Raw genomic sequence first — 18,414 nt, forward strand, 5'->3', positions numbered from 1 at the left:
ATTTCATAGATACATTTTCAAAAATAACCCGTTGTAAGAAAGAAGGAAATTTCATTTTCAGGTTTTCGTGATGCAATATAAATATAGGAGAGAGAGGTGGACACTGTTACAAAGTTCTTTACTGATATGCTTTTAAATTCTGGGTTTACCTCCATAAAACAGCTATATAACTGTGTTTAGTAGTTTAACAGACAGGTGAAATTCTGTTCTGCTACCCTCAGGCTGCTCTTCTGTAAAATAAAAAAAAGTAAAATAAAAAGATTTCACAGCTGATTTATTTCCTTGTTCTAATCTGCAGTTGCATTTGAGCTCCCATTACTTTTTTCACCCACATATGTGTTTCGTTTATCACAGAGAAGTAATCAGTTTTTCCTCATCTCCAGGGTGATGAAGAGGCCAGTCTCGGCCTTCCTATTAGTCCTTTCATGGATCGCTCGGCTCCCCAATTGGCAAACCTTCAGGAATCTTTCATTTCTCACATCGTGGGACCACTGTGTAATTCCTATGACTCAGCAGGACTGATGCCAGGGAAATGGGTAGAAGATAGTGATGAATCAGGAGACACTGATGAGAATGAAGAAGAAGAAACAGGAGAAATGGAAACATGTGAAAACTCTGAATCCAGTACGTGTTTTGCTTCTCCTATTTTCAGTAGGGATGATTTCATATAGTAGGTTCCTCTTAACCAAAAGCTGAGTAATCTGATAATAAAAGCACCTGACTGTGTTTAGCTTGACCCTCTCTGAGACTGAGCTAGCAAAGATGTCCCATGTGAAGTTTAATAGATACCTAGTCATTTTGTAAGTGGTCCCAAAGCTTCAGGACCAACACTTTATTGGTGCTCATTTACCTATTAGCATCTTGATTTTTCGGTTGTCTATTGTCAGGTTCTCGATCCTATATCTGGTATTTTTTAACTGTTGGTAATTAAGGATTGTAATTATTTCACCAGTGAAAGATGCGAGAGTGAGAAGATCTTCAGAGAAGAGGTCACCTACTTCCATTAGGTGGTAAAATAATTAGCACAGTATGGTAGTTTCTAGGCACCACTACAATGGCAGCAGCTTCCTTTATTGATGCTAGCATTGTGCATTGATATGCTAAAACACTCTAGGTTCAGTAATTGACTTAAGTTACACAGCTCAGAGAATTTCCATGTCACTTTACCCCCCGAACAATTGATAAGCAATGTTTATGAGCTCAAAATCATGTCTGTTCTCCAACTGTAATATCAGATATAGTTAAGTGTGTGTATGTACATGCATGCACATGTGACTACATACGCATACATATAATACATTAATATGACTGTCAGCACCGTACCTAGACTCCTGGCAGCCCCAGGCAAACTTTCAGTATCGCGCCTCTCTCCCCACCCCTTGCCAGAGATAATGATGATAATAATTTTAAAATTGCCATTTTTGAGCCCCCTTTCTGCCTGGGCCCTGGGCGGCCACGTGGTTTGCCCATGTCTGTGTCCAACCCTGATAACTGACTATTCTCATTCATATAAATGTCTAGCTCACTTTTGGAATCCTTACTGGTCTTTCTTCACATCCATGACAAACCACTCAAGTTGTCAACGATGTCCTCATGGCTAAGCTGGGGAACTGTGGCCTTGATCATCTTACAGTCTGGCTAGGTAACTGGCTATGGGTTCGGACCCAAAGAGTACTAGTTGACAGGAGCAAATCAATGTGATGTAGGGTGACCAGTGGAGACCCTCGGGGCTCAATATTTGGGCCTGCACTCTTTAACATCTTCTTTAATGGTCTGGAGTCAGGAATTCAATGTGAACTGGCAAAGTTTGCAGATGACGCCAAATTATGGGGGAGGGAGGTCACACCGCAGGACAGGTTGGGGATACCGGCCAACTTGGACACACTCTCAAAACCTGATCGCCTTCAATGTAGAGAAGTGTATGGTACTGCTCCTCAGTAGAAAGAACCCTCCGCATACTTACAAGCTCGGCAGCACTACGCTCGCTAGCACCACAACCGAAAGAGACTTCGGGGTCTTGATTGACCACAAGATGAATATAAGTCACTAATGCGATGCTGTGCCTGGCAAAGCAAACCAAACTCTGGTGTGCATCTACTGATGCACCTCAAGCAAAACCAGGGATGTCATCCTCCAACTTTACTTGGCCTTGGTGAGGCTGCAGCTGGAGTACTGTGTCCAGTTTTAGGCCCCCCACTTCAGGAGGGATGTGGAAAAGCTTCAGAGAGTCCAGAGGAGAGCCACTCGTATGATCCAAGGCCTGGAGGGCAGGCCATATGAGGAGAAGCCGAGCAATTTGGTACTCTTCAGTCTGGAAAAGAGAAGGCTCAGGGGGGACTTGGTAGCAGCCTACAGTTATATAAGAGGGGTACATCAGGACCTGGGAGAACACCTGTTCACCAGAGCTTCCCAAGGAGTAACAAGGTCTAACAGCCATAAACTCTAGGAAGGCCAATTTAGAAAAGACATAAGAAAAAAATTCTTTACGATGCGTGTGTCCAGGGGCTGAAACAGACTCCTCTCAGGGATGGTGCAAGCTGGACTCTTTCAAAAAACATTTGGATATTTTTCTTGCTGGGATCACTTGATTCCAGCTGACTTCCTGTCTATGGCATCTACTTTGTTCTTCCGAACTGTGTAGAACTGTCAGCTCCCCCTGAACATTCCCTAATGTCATATTTATTTTTGATTAACCTTAAGTGTTTTCTATTAATTGTAGTTTTTTTCCCACATTGTTAACAAAGATTTTAGAATTGGCCCAAGTACAGGACCATTGGTCACTGTTATCTTTTGACATATTTAAAATGGGCCTTTAATTCTGACTCTTTTTTTCAGGCTGAGGTTATGGGCACAAAACCAGCTTCCAGCAAGGGAAGCTAGGATGTGAAAATGTGGTAAGCTACCTTACATTTACCGCAGGGCAAAACTATGCATTTATGACAAGGCAGTGAACGACTACAAGTTCACACCTTAATTTCCCTTCCTGTAACTTGTTCATATGCCCATAGCCTTGGTTGCTAGTCTCTTACCACATGGCTAAGTATAGCCTGTTGTAAAGAACTGTGTCAAAAACTTTGAAAGTTCAAATAAAGTCTTCCTGCCAGATTTACTTTATCTGATATATTATTAACATGCTTGGAGGACCTTAGTAAATTAGAGGTGTACAGTTTTTCTTCACAGAAGCTATGCTGTTTGGCCAGGTATCTAAGTCTATATTCCGTTTTTAGCTATCCATCAGTTTTAACTTGCATTGCAATATTATTTCCTAGTGTATAGGTCTCTGGAGCACACATTAAAAATAAAGAGGGATCCTACATTTGCTACTTCTGGACTGGCATTTTGTTGGCTCTCATGTTTAATAGATGGTTTGATTAAGAAATCACATACACTTAAAATCTTGAAGCTGTTTGAGGCATTCACCTCTGGGTCTGGAGGCTTGTTTTTTTTAACTAACATATGTTTTATTTTGATCTCTCACATCTTTAATGAAAAGCACAGATGTAGCGTAAATATGTCATCAGCATCCCTTGCCTGGACATAGCTCTATTTAAGTTTACAAATTCCAGTTAGATCTCAGTTCAGCATAAGCTGAAAAGATTCAGATGTCTCGTGTTATCAGTGTGAGCTAAGCATCTAATTTGCCTACATGCATCAGATATACAGAGTTCTCTGGAAGGTAATGAAAACCTTTTTGTAAATAAAGTATCTTTTTAAAAATAGGAGGAGAAAAGAAAGCTTGCAGAAAGCTTGTAATTACAGTCAAACAATTAACTGGAATATTTTAGATAAACAGACTCATTAAAGACTAACTACAGTATTGTTTGACCTGAAAACCATTGCTGTAGCATATAAACAAGCAATTTTTTTGTTACGTCTGACTTCCAGAAAGTCCTGCTGCGAATATTAGAGTTAAACTGGTTCAGTCTTTCTTGGTTCAAATAAAATCTCAAGCCACAACAAATTCTTTCTGATCTCTGCTGAGAGCTGCAAGATTTTGAGTCACCTAGGAAACCTAGGATAGAATGTTCTAATATGGTGTGTTGGAGGAATAGAGGTTTCTTATTAGTATTAAAATTGAAGTTTCCTACAGGGAACCAAGAGCTTTCTAATGAAGGATTGAGCTGGATTTGGACTGTGGTGCAGTGAAAAGCTCTTTGTTTCCTGTTCAAAAGCTTCAGGGACTAAACAGTTTGGATCCAAACATAGACATACTTTAGGCCACCTGCAAAATCTAATCTACGCAAATTTATTTGGCACAAAACATTCCTCTTTGTCACTTTGTTTTCAGAAGAATTATTGGAGAGGTTTATTTTTTTAAGTGCTACAACTGCCATTGCCACTATTAAGGATTAGGGAAAACCTTCAGAATTTGTTGCAATAGGAATTTTAACTATCCAAATTCTATTGCCCTCAGCGTATAGGACAGTCTCTACATTAACAGACGGCTATGTTGGGTCAGCAAAATGCTTCTGGCACAAGCAACTTTATGTGGGATACAATGAAAAGTAAAAAGTACTAGTAGATTGGTGTTTAGAACCCAGGAGGAACAAAAGTCTAAGGCTATGATGTTATTGGCTACATTTCATTATATTAAGCATCCAGATAGTCCATCTGTTTTAGAATTCAAATGTCATAACAGCTGTACAGTATAGTGCATGTAGATAAAACCTACATCTGGATTATTCACTCATATTATTTGTAATCTGTTAAACTCAGCCACATTTTGATAATGGCGTACTGTGTCCTTGGCCTTTGGTAGGGAAGGGACATAAGTAGGGACCTTCCAAATTCACAGCAGGAGTGGAGTGCATGGCAGCTCCTTTAATTTTAATCAGGAAAGCCAAGGCGGCAACCGAGTTTAGGTTAGCCATGGGAGTTGAGGGCAATAAGAAGTCCTTCTTTAGGTACGTAAGCAGTAGAAGGAAAACAAATGGATGTGTGGGACCCCGGCTCAACACCTTTGGACAGCTGGTAACCAGCATTCAGGAAGAAACTGAACTCTCTTGAATGGCCACTTTCATTCGGTATTTCACTGGACCAAGGGGAAAGACAAGCGACATAAGGCTCATAGTAGGTGTCATTGCAAACGAGGCTCAGAAGAGCGGGAGCGAGAAGAGGCACTGCAGAGGATGCAGAAGGAGCTGAAGGCGTGGATGTCAAGGCCCTCAGAAGTCAGCACAGTATGGCCTGAGGAGCTGTGTAACAAGGATGGCTGTGTTACCTTAGGGCTCCTCGATCGTTCCAGTTTGGCCTGATGGGCACCTTCTTTTCTCGCCTGCCATATCTTGATGAAAATATAATATAGGGAGGCTGCCTTCACGTCCGGTTAGACACAGTCCTGATGGACTTCCCTGAACCCCGTAGGTCCCCAGACCCCTTATGGATCCTGTTTCAAAGTAGATCTCTCAGGACACCCTGGCCTTATGGGTATATGCATGGCTCCAAACCACCCCTTTACCACGCCCCAAGCCTCACAGATGCTATTTGCACAACGTCCCTCTGAGGCCTTGTTTTTACTTGGCCTCAGGTTGTCACTGGGCTCTCTGCAGCCCTGTCTCTGTCTCTGCATCCTTTGGCACTGGGCTCTCCGCAGCCCTGTCTCCATCTCTGTGCCCCTCAGAGCTGGGCTCTCCGGAGCCCTGTCTCTGCACCCTTTGTGCCACGCCCTCTCTGGTGCTGGGGTCTGTGCACCCCTCGTGCCACACCCTCTCTGGCGCTGGAGTGCCCATGCTGCAGTGGGCCCCCAGTGAGACCGCCTCCTTCCCCAAATAGCCTCACCCAAACCACCAGTTGTTATGAATGACAAACAAAACATAAGCCCCTGGGCTACAACATAACACATAAGCGCCCATCTTTCTCCACCCCTTTAAAAGAATCAAAGTTTGCCCCAGGCATTCCCAGAAGCTAGACTCGCCCTCAGGCCTCTTCCTCTAGTTCCCTCTAGGAGGGCTCCTTCCTACTTGGCTGCTGGCAGCAAACTGCCCTCCCTAGTTCTGGCCTGGGAATTTATAAGGGCCCAGGGCCCTGCCCTTTCCAGTCATCTGACTGGTCCAGGCTAATTTGCTCTGTAGCCTGTTGCCCTGATAACCTGCACCTGGGCTTCTGTCTGTCTCTTCCAGCTGTCCCCAGGCAGTTTCTGCTCTTCTGGGAGCAGGCACTTTGGTGCCCTGCGACAGGGGGCATGCCGGGAATGGCAGCCTTCCTATTGTGGATGCTGAGTGGGTGCAATACCAGCTAGAAAAGCTAGACATTTATAAGACAGCAGGAGCAGATGGACTCCATCCGAGAGTGCTGAAGGAGCTGGCTGAGGTCATTATGGAACCCCTGGCAGAGCTCTTTCAGAATTTGTGATGCACAGGGGAAATCCCTCAGGATTGGAAGAGGGCCAACATTGTGCCCAGCTTCAAGAAGGTGAAGAGGGAGGACCTGGGCAACTAAAGGCCAATCAGCCTAACCTCTATCCCAGAGAAAATCCTGGAAAAGCTCATTAAAGTATCTATGTGTGATATGCTCATGGAAGATAAGATTCTGAACAACAGTCAGCATGGCTTTGTTGCTGGTAGGTCTTGTCTTACCAATCTCATCTCCTACAACCAGGTCTCTCACCACCTGGACATGGGAGAAAAGGTAGATGTTATATACCTAGACATGCAGAGAAACCTGAAAAATAAAAGGACCCTCCACACGCCCCACTGCTCACTCCTGATCAGCAGGGAGATGAAAACTGTGGTTTTAAATATGGTGCTGTTTTTGCTTCCTGCCCAGTCAGTCACAGACAGCATGGCTGCCAGGGCCCCTCGGCTAATCAGCAAGTGGGAAAAATGACACTATATTTAAAACTCTGTTTTTTTCCTCTCCACCAATCAGGAGTGAGCAGCAGGGTCCCGCCGCCAATGAACAGTGGTGGGGTGTACAGGGGAACCCGCAAGATTAAAAGAGCTGCCACACACCCCACTCGCACTGTGAATTTGGTAAGTCCATAGGCATAACAAACAAATGCTGCTGTGTTTACCCATGGAGAGATCATACCTCTTGCTACCATTCCACTACTCTCTTCAGAGCAGACATGAACCATAAAAATAAGAGGATTTTGTGGAGTAGCAAGTCACATATCCAGGAAGAGTTTGAAGTGGGTGAGTCTGAACCTGGCAACATTTGGTATCAAAAAGGCATGCTTGAATGTGTTAGGGAAGAGGTTGGCCATATACAGCCCACAGGCCACATCTGGCCTAGAAAGGGACTGGATCCAGTCCATGGAATTGCAGAGCTTTGCCTGTGCCCTCACTGGGGCTGAACAGCAACGGGCTGCACCAGGGCCAGGGATTTGGAAGCTGTGCCAGTGCCACTTCGCTCCAATCTTTTCCTCCTTTCCCCATCCCAAGGCTGTGACATGACTACAATGTCGAGTTGGAGGGGAGCTGCACCAGCGCAGAGAAAGTGGTGGGAGAGTGGTCAAGGGTGAGGAGGTGAAGTTGTAGTGCTGTGGAAGAAGCTGCCAGCTACTCAGCCCCAGTGTAGTTCACCTTTGGCCAGAAGCTGTTCTTGCACTGCAGCTGGGGAACGGGGCTGCGAAGAGCAATAAGGCAGAGGCACTGGGAAAGCCCCCCTGCCACTGATGGGCTGCTGAAGCCACTCAGCCCACGCCAGACTGGAGTCAGGTTGTCCTAACCCATGTCTTGAAAAAGGTTGCCAGCCCCTGCCTTAAGGAAAGTGCTCTCTGCTGTCAGTGTTGCATACCATTAAGTACTAGGTGTCTCTGAGCTATATAGCATCCCAGTCAACATATGCTTTGTTGGAAACACAGCTGGGACTTGAGATGTGTGGAGATCTGTTTGTTTTCTTTGGAGTTGTAGGCAGAGCTTTTTAAAAGAACTTTATTTTCAAGAGTGTGCAAATAAAAAATGGCATGCAGTCTTTTGTTCTTCCTCACCCCACATTCATCCCCTTGTCACAAGAAAATCAATTCATCTTATATTTTACAGGAAAGAAAAAATTCAAGAGGAGGAAAATCTACTGCCAGATCACTCAGCACCTGCTTCACAACCATAAAATGTGGAAGAAAGTAATTGAAGATGAAGAAAGGTTAGCAGGGAGAGAAAAGCAAGGTGTAGACCAATCTACACTGCACCAATCCTCAGAACAAATTCAGTCCATCAGGGAAGAAGAGGAGGAGAAAGGGAAACCCAAAGAGGAGGAAGAAGAGAATACAACTATTGAACTGAAACAATGACAATATTTTCAGCAGTATTTTTAGACTAAAGGACTTGTGCACAGACTCCTTTTCCAAGCCAGCACAACATTTAGACACAACACTGTAGAAGTATGAGATAATGCGCCTACAACTGTTTAATTTGTTTCTATTTCCTTTTTATGGTGAGGTACATTGTTTAAACTCCTCTGCTCAAGGAAGCTTTCACACTGCAACACCGGCTTTTACAGACATTCTTAAAGGGGTTGTGGGGTGGGGGATGGAATTATATACATAGCCAGAATTATTGGCTGTGCACTTCAGCAAAATACATTTAATGATATATTATGGTCACTGTGATATTACAGAAGGAAGTTGTCAGCAGAAATGCTGCTTCTAAAGCACATTTGCAGTTAACTGTAAGGTACCTGTTAAGTAGCTTTTGCTCTTACTGCTGAAGGCTAAAAGTTCCAAAGCTTTATCAGAATGCTGATACATCCTGCCAACATATATCTGTGGGGGGGCATGTGTGTGTGTTTGGGTGGATGTAATATATTATAATGTGGTGTGAGTTCTTATTAGACTAGTATAGCACGTGGCTCAAGACATGTGAACAAACAGAAGGCCCCACGTTTAGGAAATTTGTGCCAATTGGAAAGTGGAGCCCTTTGTAAGGTGCTCTGCTTTTGCAGTAGCTCCTGAAGTCTCCTTTCACATTCTGGCTGCAGGCACTGCTGCCTTTCAGCAGGAGCCAACCCACTCAGGCAGCTGAGGTGGCATCACTTAGTGGCACTGAGCTCCCAACCACCTGGAACCACCTTTTGCCAAACCGCTGGCAACAGGAATGTGCCACGAGATCTGTTCTCTCAGAAGAGTTAAAGGAGGTTTGTGGTGGCGCACATTGTTACTGATCTTCACAGAAACTAGCCCTCTGCACACCTTTGAATGAGTTTATGGTTTCAGAGGGCACTGAGCGTGTGCAAGAGAGAAAGCATGGAAATCAGTTGAACACTATATCATTCTTCCCCCCAGCCTTACATTTCCCCATGTCAGTGGCCAAACACATTTTAAAATTGAAACTTAAATTGTCATTTATTAAATGCAGCCAGAGGAGAGCTGTGGGACCATGCGGCTGCTTGAGATCAAAAGGCAATTAGTGCTTTACCAGAAAAGTGGGCATAAGTGACAGCTGCTTGTTCGCATTAGCCAGATACTTATGCCTCAGCAACCACTCACACCAGCTTCAGAGAATGTGGTCTGGCAGCAAAGGTGCTGGATGGCAGCAAATTGCTGCCGGCATTCTGCTTGATCCCACCAATGTACTGTTTTGCTCTTTATTATAATTATTATTATTATTATTATTTTTAAGAAAAAAATTGGGCCTGTAGAAAAACAGATCGTTCTTTTTTGTCTGTTTCTCTGTTGTTTATGCTGTGAGCCAAACGTCTATTTAAAAGGTTGATATTCACTTTCATTATTTTATTTCACAATATTATATTTGTCAGTGATTAGTTATCTAGATGTAAATATGGAGAAATTTTTATGGGTTCCTGTAGATAATGAAATCTTTAAGAAAAAAAAAAGGGGAGGGGGAAATGTTTTTGTAAAGGTAATTTTTTAAAAACACCATTTTTTATAAAGAGTAGCCATTTCCATGCCCAACAAATGAGGTCTTGAGTGGTTTGTATAGAGCCCTATGGGAAATCATTGGTCTACAGTATCAAGGAATTGACATATTAATGTTTACTGTTGACTGTGTAGCACCAGTTATTATCATGCAAGCTAAAGATTTATGGTCCTACAAAAGACTCTTGAGTTTAGTATCTCACAGGAGAGTGGACTGATGATGTATTTCTGTTAGAATGTGATCTTGCCGTCCTTGTCTAACAAATGGGATTCAGCAAGGCTACTTATATGAGTAAAAAATTGCTTGCAAAAGTAAAAGCTTGCAGGAGCAGCCCCTCCTGTATCAACTCAAGTTTCTGATATATCTAGCCCTCACCTCCTTGTAATTATGCCCTTCACAGGATTTCATGATTCATTGGTACCTCTTGGAAAATGACAGAAAACTTTCTGTTCTAAACCAATTCGTGTATGTGTCATCACTTCTGTATTTTTCTCCACCTCATTCATCATTTCAAATGGACCTTTGCATGAAAACAGAGTCTTTGTTTCTTACAGTTTCCTTTTCTTCTTATCCTTTCTTCTCTATACCCTTCTGGAAGTGGAAGACATACTCCACTGTTTGACAGCATGACTTTGGATGGTGTCAGCAACAAAAGGTTCTGATTAATTCCCTCCTCCAAAAAAAAATTAGTGACTGTACTTACTTAGAAAAGGGAGAGAGATAAGTAAAATTCTAAAAAATCAAAATGTATTCCAAGCAACATTGGATGTCTTTCAAAGATTTCTCCAGGGCACTAGTAGATCTGCAACAATTCAAGCTTGTGTTCCTATTCAGATAGTCCCATAGTTTGTTTTTTATAAATAAGATAAAACAGAAACTTCTCCCATTTTCTGAAGCAAAAATCAAACTCCCTGAGATATTGCAGAATGTCATGTCCCCATGTGCTTTGCAGTGGATGCCAGTTGGAGATGGAATTAATATTTGAAATTAAAACAAAAGTAAGAAATATCCTGATTTAGAGAAATAAACCATAGCTCAAAGATGTTAGTAAGAGTACACTTGCTTTAATAAGGGGGTGACATACTAAATATGAAGCCAAATCCTGTTAGCCTTTTATTCATATAAATAATCCTATTGAAGCCAAAAGAATTCCTTGCATGAGTATGGGCTACTTGTATAAGTGAAAGTACAGGTTTAGGCCTATGCAAAATATTGCTTAAAATAGAGCTATAGGAGAATTTAAGGATATTTCCTTCATTGTTTGTTAGTTTTGGTTGCTACTGAACACTCTCAGTGCCCTTGTGGGATTCATTGAGCTCACCTTTATTGCTAGTGTTGTAGTGCAACTGATGGCACAGATTAATATACTATTATACTATTTTGTGAACGCAGTGTGACAAACTCAGGTCTTTCTGTCTGTCAGGCTTGGAACAAGAACAATGACCGTTATTTTATCTAAGCTATATAATAGGGGCAATTCTAGTGAAATCAGAACCAGATGGAACTGATTAACTTGACAATAGATTACTGCAGCATTCAGTCAGTAAAACATCCATTTTATCTAGTCACCAACCAAGTAATACTGTTGCACTCCACGTGGCTACTGGCAGAGTACAACTTCAGTAGGTGGCAAACCATTTATAAATTTCACCTAGTGTATTTGGAAATATGTTTCCAGCAAGAAATGACCAGGAAATGTCCCAGGCATGTGTTTAATTAAGAAATAATTTGTATTGAATTCAGTTTAGTTTAGTTTTGTTTTTTGGGGGGGGAGGGTTGTTCTGGGCTTTTGTTTGTTTTGTTTTGTTTTTTAATAGACAAGTAGTTCGTTACCTGATTTATGTAATGATCTTGGGTCCAAGAAAAAGGGAAGAGCTTTCAGTGAGAAGTTGCATCTCCAGTGTTCAGTTTTCAGGTAATGAACAAATTGAATTTTTGAATGTTGATATGAAGATCTAGTATCTACAACACAATTTATTTATTAAATGCTGGAGAAAACAAATACCACTTAAAGAATCAATCCAGTAATGAAAAAATGACCTACTTTGATGAGAGGAGCCCGGGCCTCAATTTTAATGGCTTAAAAAACAAGAAATATAGGTTATGATGCCAATTTTCAAACAGCTGTCATTTGTCTTATCTGTTGTAATCACTAAATATTTTTGTAGTGTTTTGTGGTCCTCATTTTGGAAAGAAGCGTACTGACTGGCCATGTAACCACTGCATGCAGAAATCTTTCTTTTCTCCATCTTCTCATAATGATACCCCATTTGCTGTTGAGTCTTGTTACTGGTAATTGAATATGGTTCATTTGTCAGTAGTCACATTTTGCATTTCTTCTGCAGCACACAGAGTAGGGATTGACTAAAAAGCTCACACTGTTTATATAAATGCCCTCAAAATGGAACCTAGATTATAAGCACTCTGAATTTTGTTTTCTGGAATCAGAATCTGCCTAGGTCAAGAAAACAGCAATCATGACTATGTTCAGGTGGTCAGATAAATTTACCTTCATTTGCTCTAATACTAATAGGAATCTGGTCCAATGTGTAGAACACCTATCACCACATGTCTTAGATATCTACTACCTGTGTTTTAGATTTTTTAGATGCTGTACTCAGGCAGTAGGGCAGTGAGTTGCAGGGCTTTTAGAAGAAATAAGGGATTCTATTTATTGTGCTATTGATGACATTTCAAGTTTCTATTCTCTGTGAGTGAGATTCACTTGTTATAGAGAATTAGAAAATGACTCTGTATTACTAATGTCCTATTTTGAGTGTGTACATAGGCCTGAAGTGGTGTAAGGGCAACATACTGGCTCTTGAAGGGCTGAATTTCACTTCCTGAGAGTAGGGTATTCCAAGGGTAGATATATTTTAGGAAATAGTTTTTTTTAAATGGAAAGAATACATATTCTGCTCATTACTCAGGTTTTACTCAGGCATATGACATGAGAACTCTCCCTATGATCAATAGATCATATCCTGCATCAAGAGCCACACTTGTTCAGCCACTCTTTAAAACCTAGGATACATAGTCCAGCAAAGGGTTGAGAGCTGCAATGAAGCAAATCACACTTGTGCATGCATGCTACACCCTGAAATGGATTTAATATTGTTACCTCAGTGAGGTGCTTGGGTGTGTTCCAATAAAATTTCTTGGAAAGTCATCTTAGTATGCACCTAGATAGCATTGCTCAAAGGTGACTGCGTTATACCTAACACCTAAGGTATAGTATGTACAGGGTAGGTGTGGCATGCTTCACTGCAGTGTTCCCTGGTACAGTCCTTTGATGCAGATGTGCCCCAAGTATTGTAGCAGTCTAAGTGCTTAGATTTCAAATGTACTTAGGTGACTAAGTGCAGGTAGGCACCTAGTGAAATTTTCAGCTTAAGTAGATTAGGTGCTGAACACACCTTGATTTAAATATTTGGCACCTTTTGAACAGTTAGGTTCTTTTGAAGGTCCCAGTCTGTGCCTCTCTGCCTCTTAAGTGCCTCAGTGCCTTTGAAATCTGGGTTCATCTCCTATCTTTAAGGCACTTTTTTAAAAAATAGGACTTACTAGGACTTTCAATACGATTGGGCTCCTAAGCGCCTGTTGCTTTTGAAAATGGCACTTGAACTCATAAGCCACTTACTTGGTTTCCAAAATTTTAATTTTAGTTAAAATTGAGGCAAGATGTAACAGTTGGGCCCCAGAATATTAATAAATCCCTTATAGAGTTGGGCTATCTTACTTCATAAATGAGTTATGGTTTTCCATTAATGGGAGCATTGCTGTGTACATCAAAGAGTCAAGTCATCACTGTGTCAAGTCTGTTGTCCCACTGATTTCTGCAGGACCGTTTGAGAAATGAGGTGCTTCTCAGTACTGGCTGGCAGAATAAAGTTCAGTATACCAATAAAGTAGACATTTTGTCAACTCATATCTCCGACATACCATTTGAGTAAGCCATGGAAGTTCCAATAGCACTCTTCTTTGGTGCATATTAAATATTAACACTTAAATCAAAATGACTATGCACTATTTTGAGCTAAAACAAAAAAGTAGATTGTCAGAGTACTGCACTTCCATCTTTCTAGTGAAGAGGCATTTTCACACTTTTTGGAATAACTCTCAAGGTTTTCATATTATACTTACATTTTTGCTATTGTTATATTTTCCTCTGTTCACACTGATTTGGTTGAGACATTCTGAAGTCACATACTAACCCAGAAAGTTTTTAACTGAAACAGGAGTGTTGTGTGACAAGAATAAATGGAGCATTTTTTTGGCATATTAATGGCCATGTTAATTGGCTGCAAGGTACCTGAGGCTTCATCTAGAGTGAAGGGTGTGCCTTTTTTATTCCATTAAAGAGCTGTACTTACAGTGCACAGAGAAGATAGGAACCAAGAATCAGTCTGTCTTTTCAGCCTTGGAAAGGGGTATTTGCCTAAAAACTTGGGCATCCCCAAGTTGGCAGCATAACAGTGTTGTAATTCACCATGAAGCTGATGGGATTTTAAGCACAAATGGAGGTTAAGTTGGCAAGTCTCAGAAAAGACTGAATGAAAACACAGTTTGAAATAAACTTGAAACAGTAAAATGAACTTGTACTTTCTTCCAAAGCAAGAAGTAGTCCTGCTAGCGTGTGAAGCAAGCATTACATTTCAAGTTTGATAACACAAGTCCTGTTTGGCATTCAAGTATCCACGAATAACTAAAACCACTAAAGAGAATTTTACTTCCTTTAAACTGAGAAGGAATAGGAGAAATTTTAAAAGATCTCACAATTTCAGGAGCCCTTTGAGGTCTGTGTTGTTACTCAGTGTAAGCAATGGCAACCTGTATTGAAGAACAAGTCAATTCAAAAGGGGTTAAGGGGGAGAAGATACGACTTTATTGTGTCTTTGGCCAGCATCCTGCCTTCCCAAAGAAAGAATGGCCGTTACATACCAGAGAAGGGACTACTAGAATAATTGAAATTATGGTAACATTTACTTTAAGCAGCTGAAGAATTAAATAAATGGGTTGCTTAATGGAGGCAGATGGCTCTTGAAGATGGAGTAAAATCAAATTCAGTACATTTCATAGATTTCATAGACATTAGGGCTGGAAGGGACCTCGGAAGACCCTCAAGTCCAGCCCCCTGCCTCGGGCAGGAAATCGGCAGGGATCATAGGGTCCCAGCAAGATAAACACCCAAATGTCTTTTGAAGGTATTCAGAGTAGGTGCTTGAACCACCTCCGGCAGCAGTCTATTCCAAACCTTGGAGGCTCGGACAGTAAAGAAATTCTTCCTTATGTCCAGCCTGGAAAGGTCATGGATATTTCACGATAGTTTGGTGGTGTTTCTAGACTGCCTGATGAATAAAAGTCCCTAATTAGTTTGCTTACGTCCAGCTTACAAAAAGGAATCCTCTGGAAGTAATTGGAAACAGTTTTAGTGACTGCTATTTCTGAAGTGAAATTCACCCCTGTGCTGAGGGGCCTGTGCAATGCTCAATGTACAACATAATTCCCAGTAAAATCCTCTTCTGAGGATTTAAATAGTGGGGCTAAATGCCAGCCTAGGCATGGACAGCCACCTCTGTGCTGGATGGCTAAATATTATCCAGACTGCTATTTTCTTGAATCCTTAGGAAGTGATAAACTATGCCCAGTTTATATTAAATATGCTGAAATAATCATATGAAATAATGCACAAGAAGGTTTTAAAGTCCATTGCATTATGCAACAAAAGGAATCAAAAGATTGACCTCTACCAGGCTTTGTGGCAGTACCTGAACCATAACAGGGATCGCTGTTTTTGTGTGGTTAACCTTAAGAAATTGCCAGTTTTGCTTTGGAAGCATATGAAAGGATCCTGCCTCCCATACCTCAGTATTTTCAGTATTCCCTACGTTTCTGTACCCAAAACCGGCCAGTTTTTAACGTTGATCTTGTCGTCTACATTTATAATCAGCCACCGCAGGTCATTGTCTCTTTGTCTAGCTTTTCTGAACGAAAGGAAGGATTTTGGACCCAAGTATCTGAATCATCCAAATCTATTTTTACACAAGCCTTTGCTTGGTGGAAGAGGAGCAACAATCAATAATGTCTGTTTTAATTGGTGTCATTTGGTGGCTATCTGGGTTATTTGTTTTGCCATTTCTGAATATAAGTTTCATATTATGTTTAGGCTATGACAGTTCCACAGTGTTGCACCATTTCTGATGAGCCAACCTGGAATGTTTTGATGTATGTGTGCATTAACATGCATGTGGAGCTAAAGAAAAATTTGTTGGCATGCAAATATTGTATTCCAACTGCAAAGTAACTGAGAGAAACAGCATGAATTTTGTCTTAATGCTATAGTTAAAAAAATAAAAAGAAATATAAGGACCAGTGCACTCACTAACATGGCAAACAAAAAAAGGTTATTGCTATGTTGTCTCCAAGAATCCACTATGTGTTAATTTTCATCTGTTTTGAGTTGCAGAAGAAGCTTTACTTGCAGCCATTAGCCTGTAGGTGGTATGGGACCAGAGACTGTGGAGAAAAGAAAGGTATATGAGGGATTCAAGGGGTAGGGAGCAGAGAGAAGCACATAGTTGGGAATTTAATGTGATGTCTATACAGTAGCTGGAGAAATCTCTCAGGATATAAAACAGTCCAATACTATATCACCTTAATTTGGTTTGTTGTTAGTATTGCTCTGAAGCAAATGGGCTAAATGTTTCCGTTTTTCAATACTGTCTTCCTACACCACAAAGAACACTTAGGAACTATTACTCAATGTGAATTAAGAGTTACAGTTTGCATTTAAATATGTATATGGAAAATAGTTGTATTTTTTTCCCCTGACTGTAGTAGCATTGCCATGGTGTTTAAAAAAAAAAAAAGAATCCACGCCTCTAATGTGAAAAACAGTTAAAAATGATTAATTGTTTGTCATGCATGTATATTATGTTTTGGGTAGAAAGCCCCATCTAGGTATTAATACTTTCCTTCCTCCTGACAAAACTGAAGCATAATGAAAATCTACATCGTACTGCAAAGTCTTAGTTTTGGGTATTTATTGATTTAATATAATACTTCAAATCAGTATCTTTAAAAGATCAAAGACAGCATTTATAACTTTTTAATGTTGTTTGTACTTTAACTGTTTTGACAATGTCAATATATAGTTAATCGTTACTTCTGAAAATGCTCAGTTCTTTTCTTTTTTTATAGCTGATATAACATACTTGCAAGGGGGAAAGGAATCTTAAGTTTGCATTCTTTTTTTTTTCATTGCAATGCATACTGTAGCTCACTAACTGATAACATTTTCACTGATGGGTGGCAGTTTATTTTTTTAAGGCTTTTGATCAAAGAAAATCTAGTACTGATACTGCAACAGAAATTTCATTTAAAACTTGTCTGAGCAAAACCATGTAAAAGTAGTATCAATGTAAGTGACTCAACATTTTTAGTATGGTTTTGTCATCTGGACAATGCTGAGATCCAGTGCCTGTGTTTGTGTACATATAATACACACACATTAAAAAAATGCTTTGGGCAGCAGACTGAATCCTGTAAAAAGTAACAGTGAAATCATTCTGCCAAGATCAAAATGTTTTCTGAGTGAAAAATGTAGATGTGGTCATTATTTGAAATAGCTTTTTTCTCACAAGTCTTTTGAGCCAAACTGAAGAATCTATTTATCCTCAAATCTCACATTTAGGACAACAGAAGCTGTTGGAAAATTTTGTTTGCTCCCTTTGGGATACTGAATCATTTTAAATCCCATTTCATGAGGTTTAGACTCCTGTCTACTTCTAATTCTGTAGGAGCTGAGGATGCTCAGTATCCCAAAAATTGCGATGCAGAGGATGCTCAGTATCCCAAACAATCTTTTATGTATGATTTCATTCTTAATCAGTTCTAGTAGTCATTTGCTAGTAAATTGAAACTGTAATATAAATTAAACTATCCTTCATGTTTCACTTATGGAGAAACACATTTTTATAAGGTTATATATGAAAAGCTTGTCTGTGTATCTTGGGTATTCCTACAAAGCAATATTTTAAAAAATAACTGCCAACAAAAGTGGCAATGCAGAAAAGTGCCATCTTATTCAGGATTTGTACATGCCAATTTTTAAAAAAGTGTTCTTTTCACTAAGTACTACATACATTAATTTATATTTATATATTGCCAATATTGTTGTAACCAAACTTGTTTTTACACACGTCAAGAACAAGGCCTTGTAATTTTTAGGTGATGATCTTTCATAAGCAGAATAATTCTTTTCCTTTCACTAGTATCTTGCACTCAGTACATGTAGCAATACTTAATATATTCCCTTCACAAGTATTTGTTAAGTGATTTAGTTAATGGCTGATAAATGTTTTGTACAAAATAGATTCTGTACAGGAAAAATCTTTTAGATAAACATTATTTATTTTTACTGTTTTGTAAGTTAGACACTATAATGAAGCTCCTTTTTGCCAGAATTACTGGAAGTGCCTCTTGGTAAAATGTATAATACAGTAAATATGTCTTAGATATACTTGTCACAAAATGAACAATTGTGGATGTTGCAATGTCAAGAGAACATACAACATAAATATAATTCTGTGGTATCATG

At 40.2% G+C, this 18,414-nt stretch overlaps 1 protein-coding gene across 1 annotated transcript in view; it reads left to right on the forward strand.

Annotated features, from left to right (window-relative positions):
* Positions 1-18,414, forward strand: part of PDE3A (phosphodiesterase 3A) — a 399,551-nt gene extending 381,137 nt beyond the window's left edge. The window contains exons 15-16 of the mRNA XM_090043568.1: positions 384-624; positions 7,983-18,414. Of these exons, the coding sequence (XP_089899694.1) occupies positions 384-624; positions 7,983-8,230 (489 nt within the window). The 3' untranslated portion in view covers positions 8,231-18,414. The remainder of the gene's footprint in view (positions 1-383; positions 625-7,982) is intronic.

This window comes from Crocodylus siamensis, chromosome 4, assembly GCF_052110815.1.
Source record: "Crocodylus siamensis isolate JL-2025a chromosome 4, ASM5211081v1, whole genome shotgun sequence".
NCBI classification, from domain to species: Eukaryota; Metazoa; Chordata; order Crocodylia; family Crocodylidae; genus Crocodylus; species Crocodylus siamensis.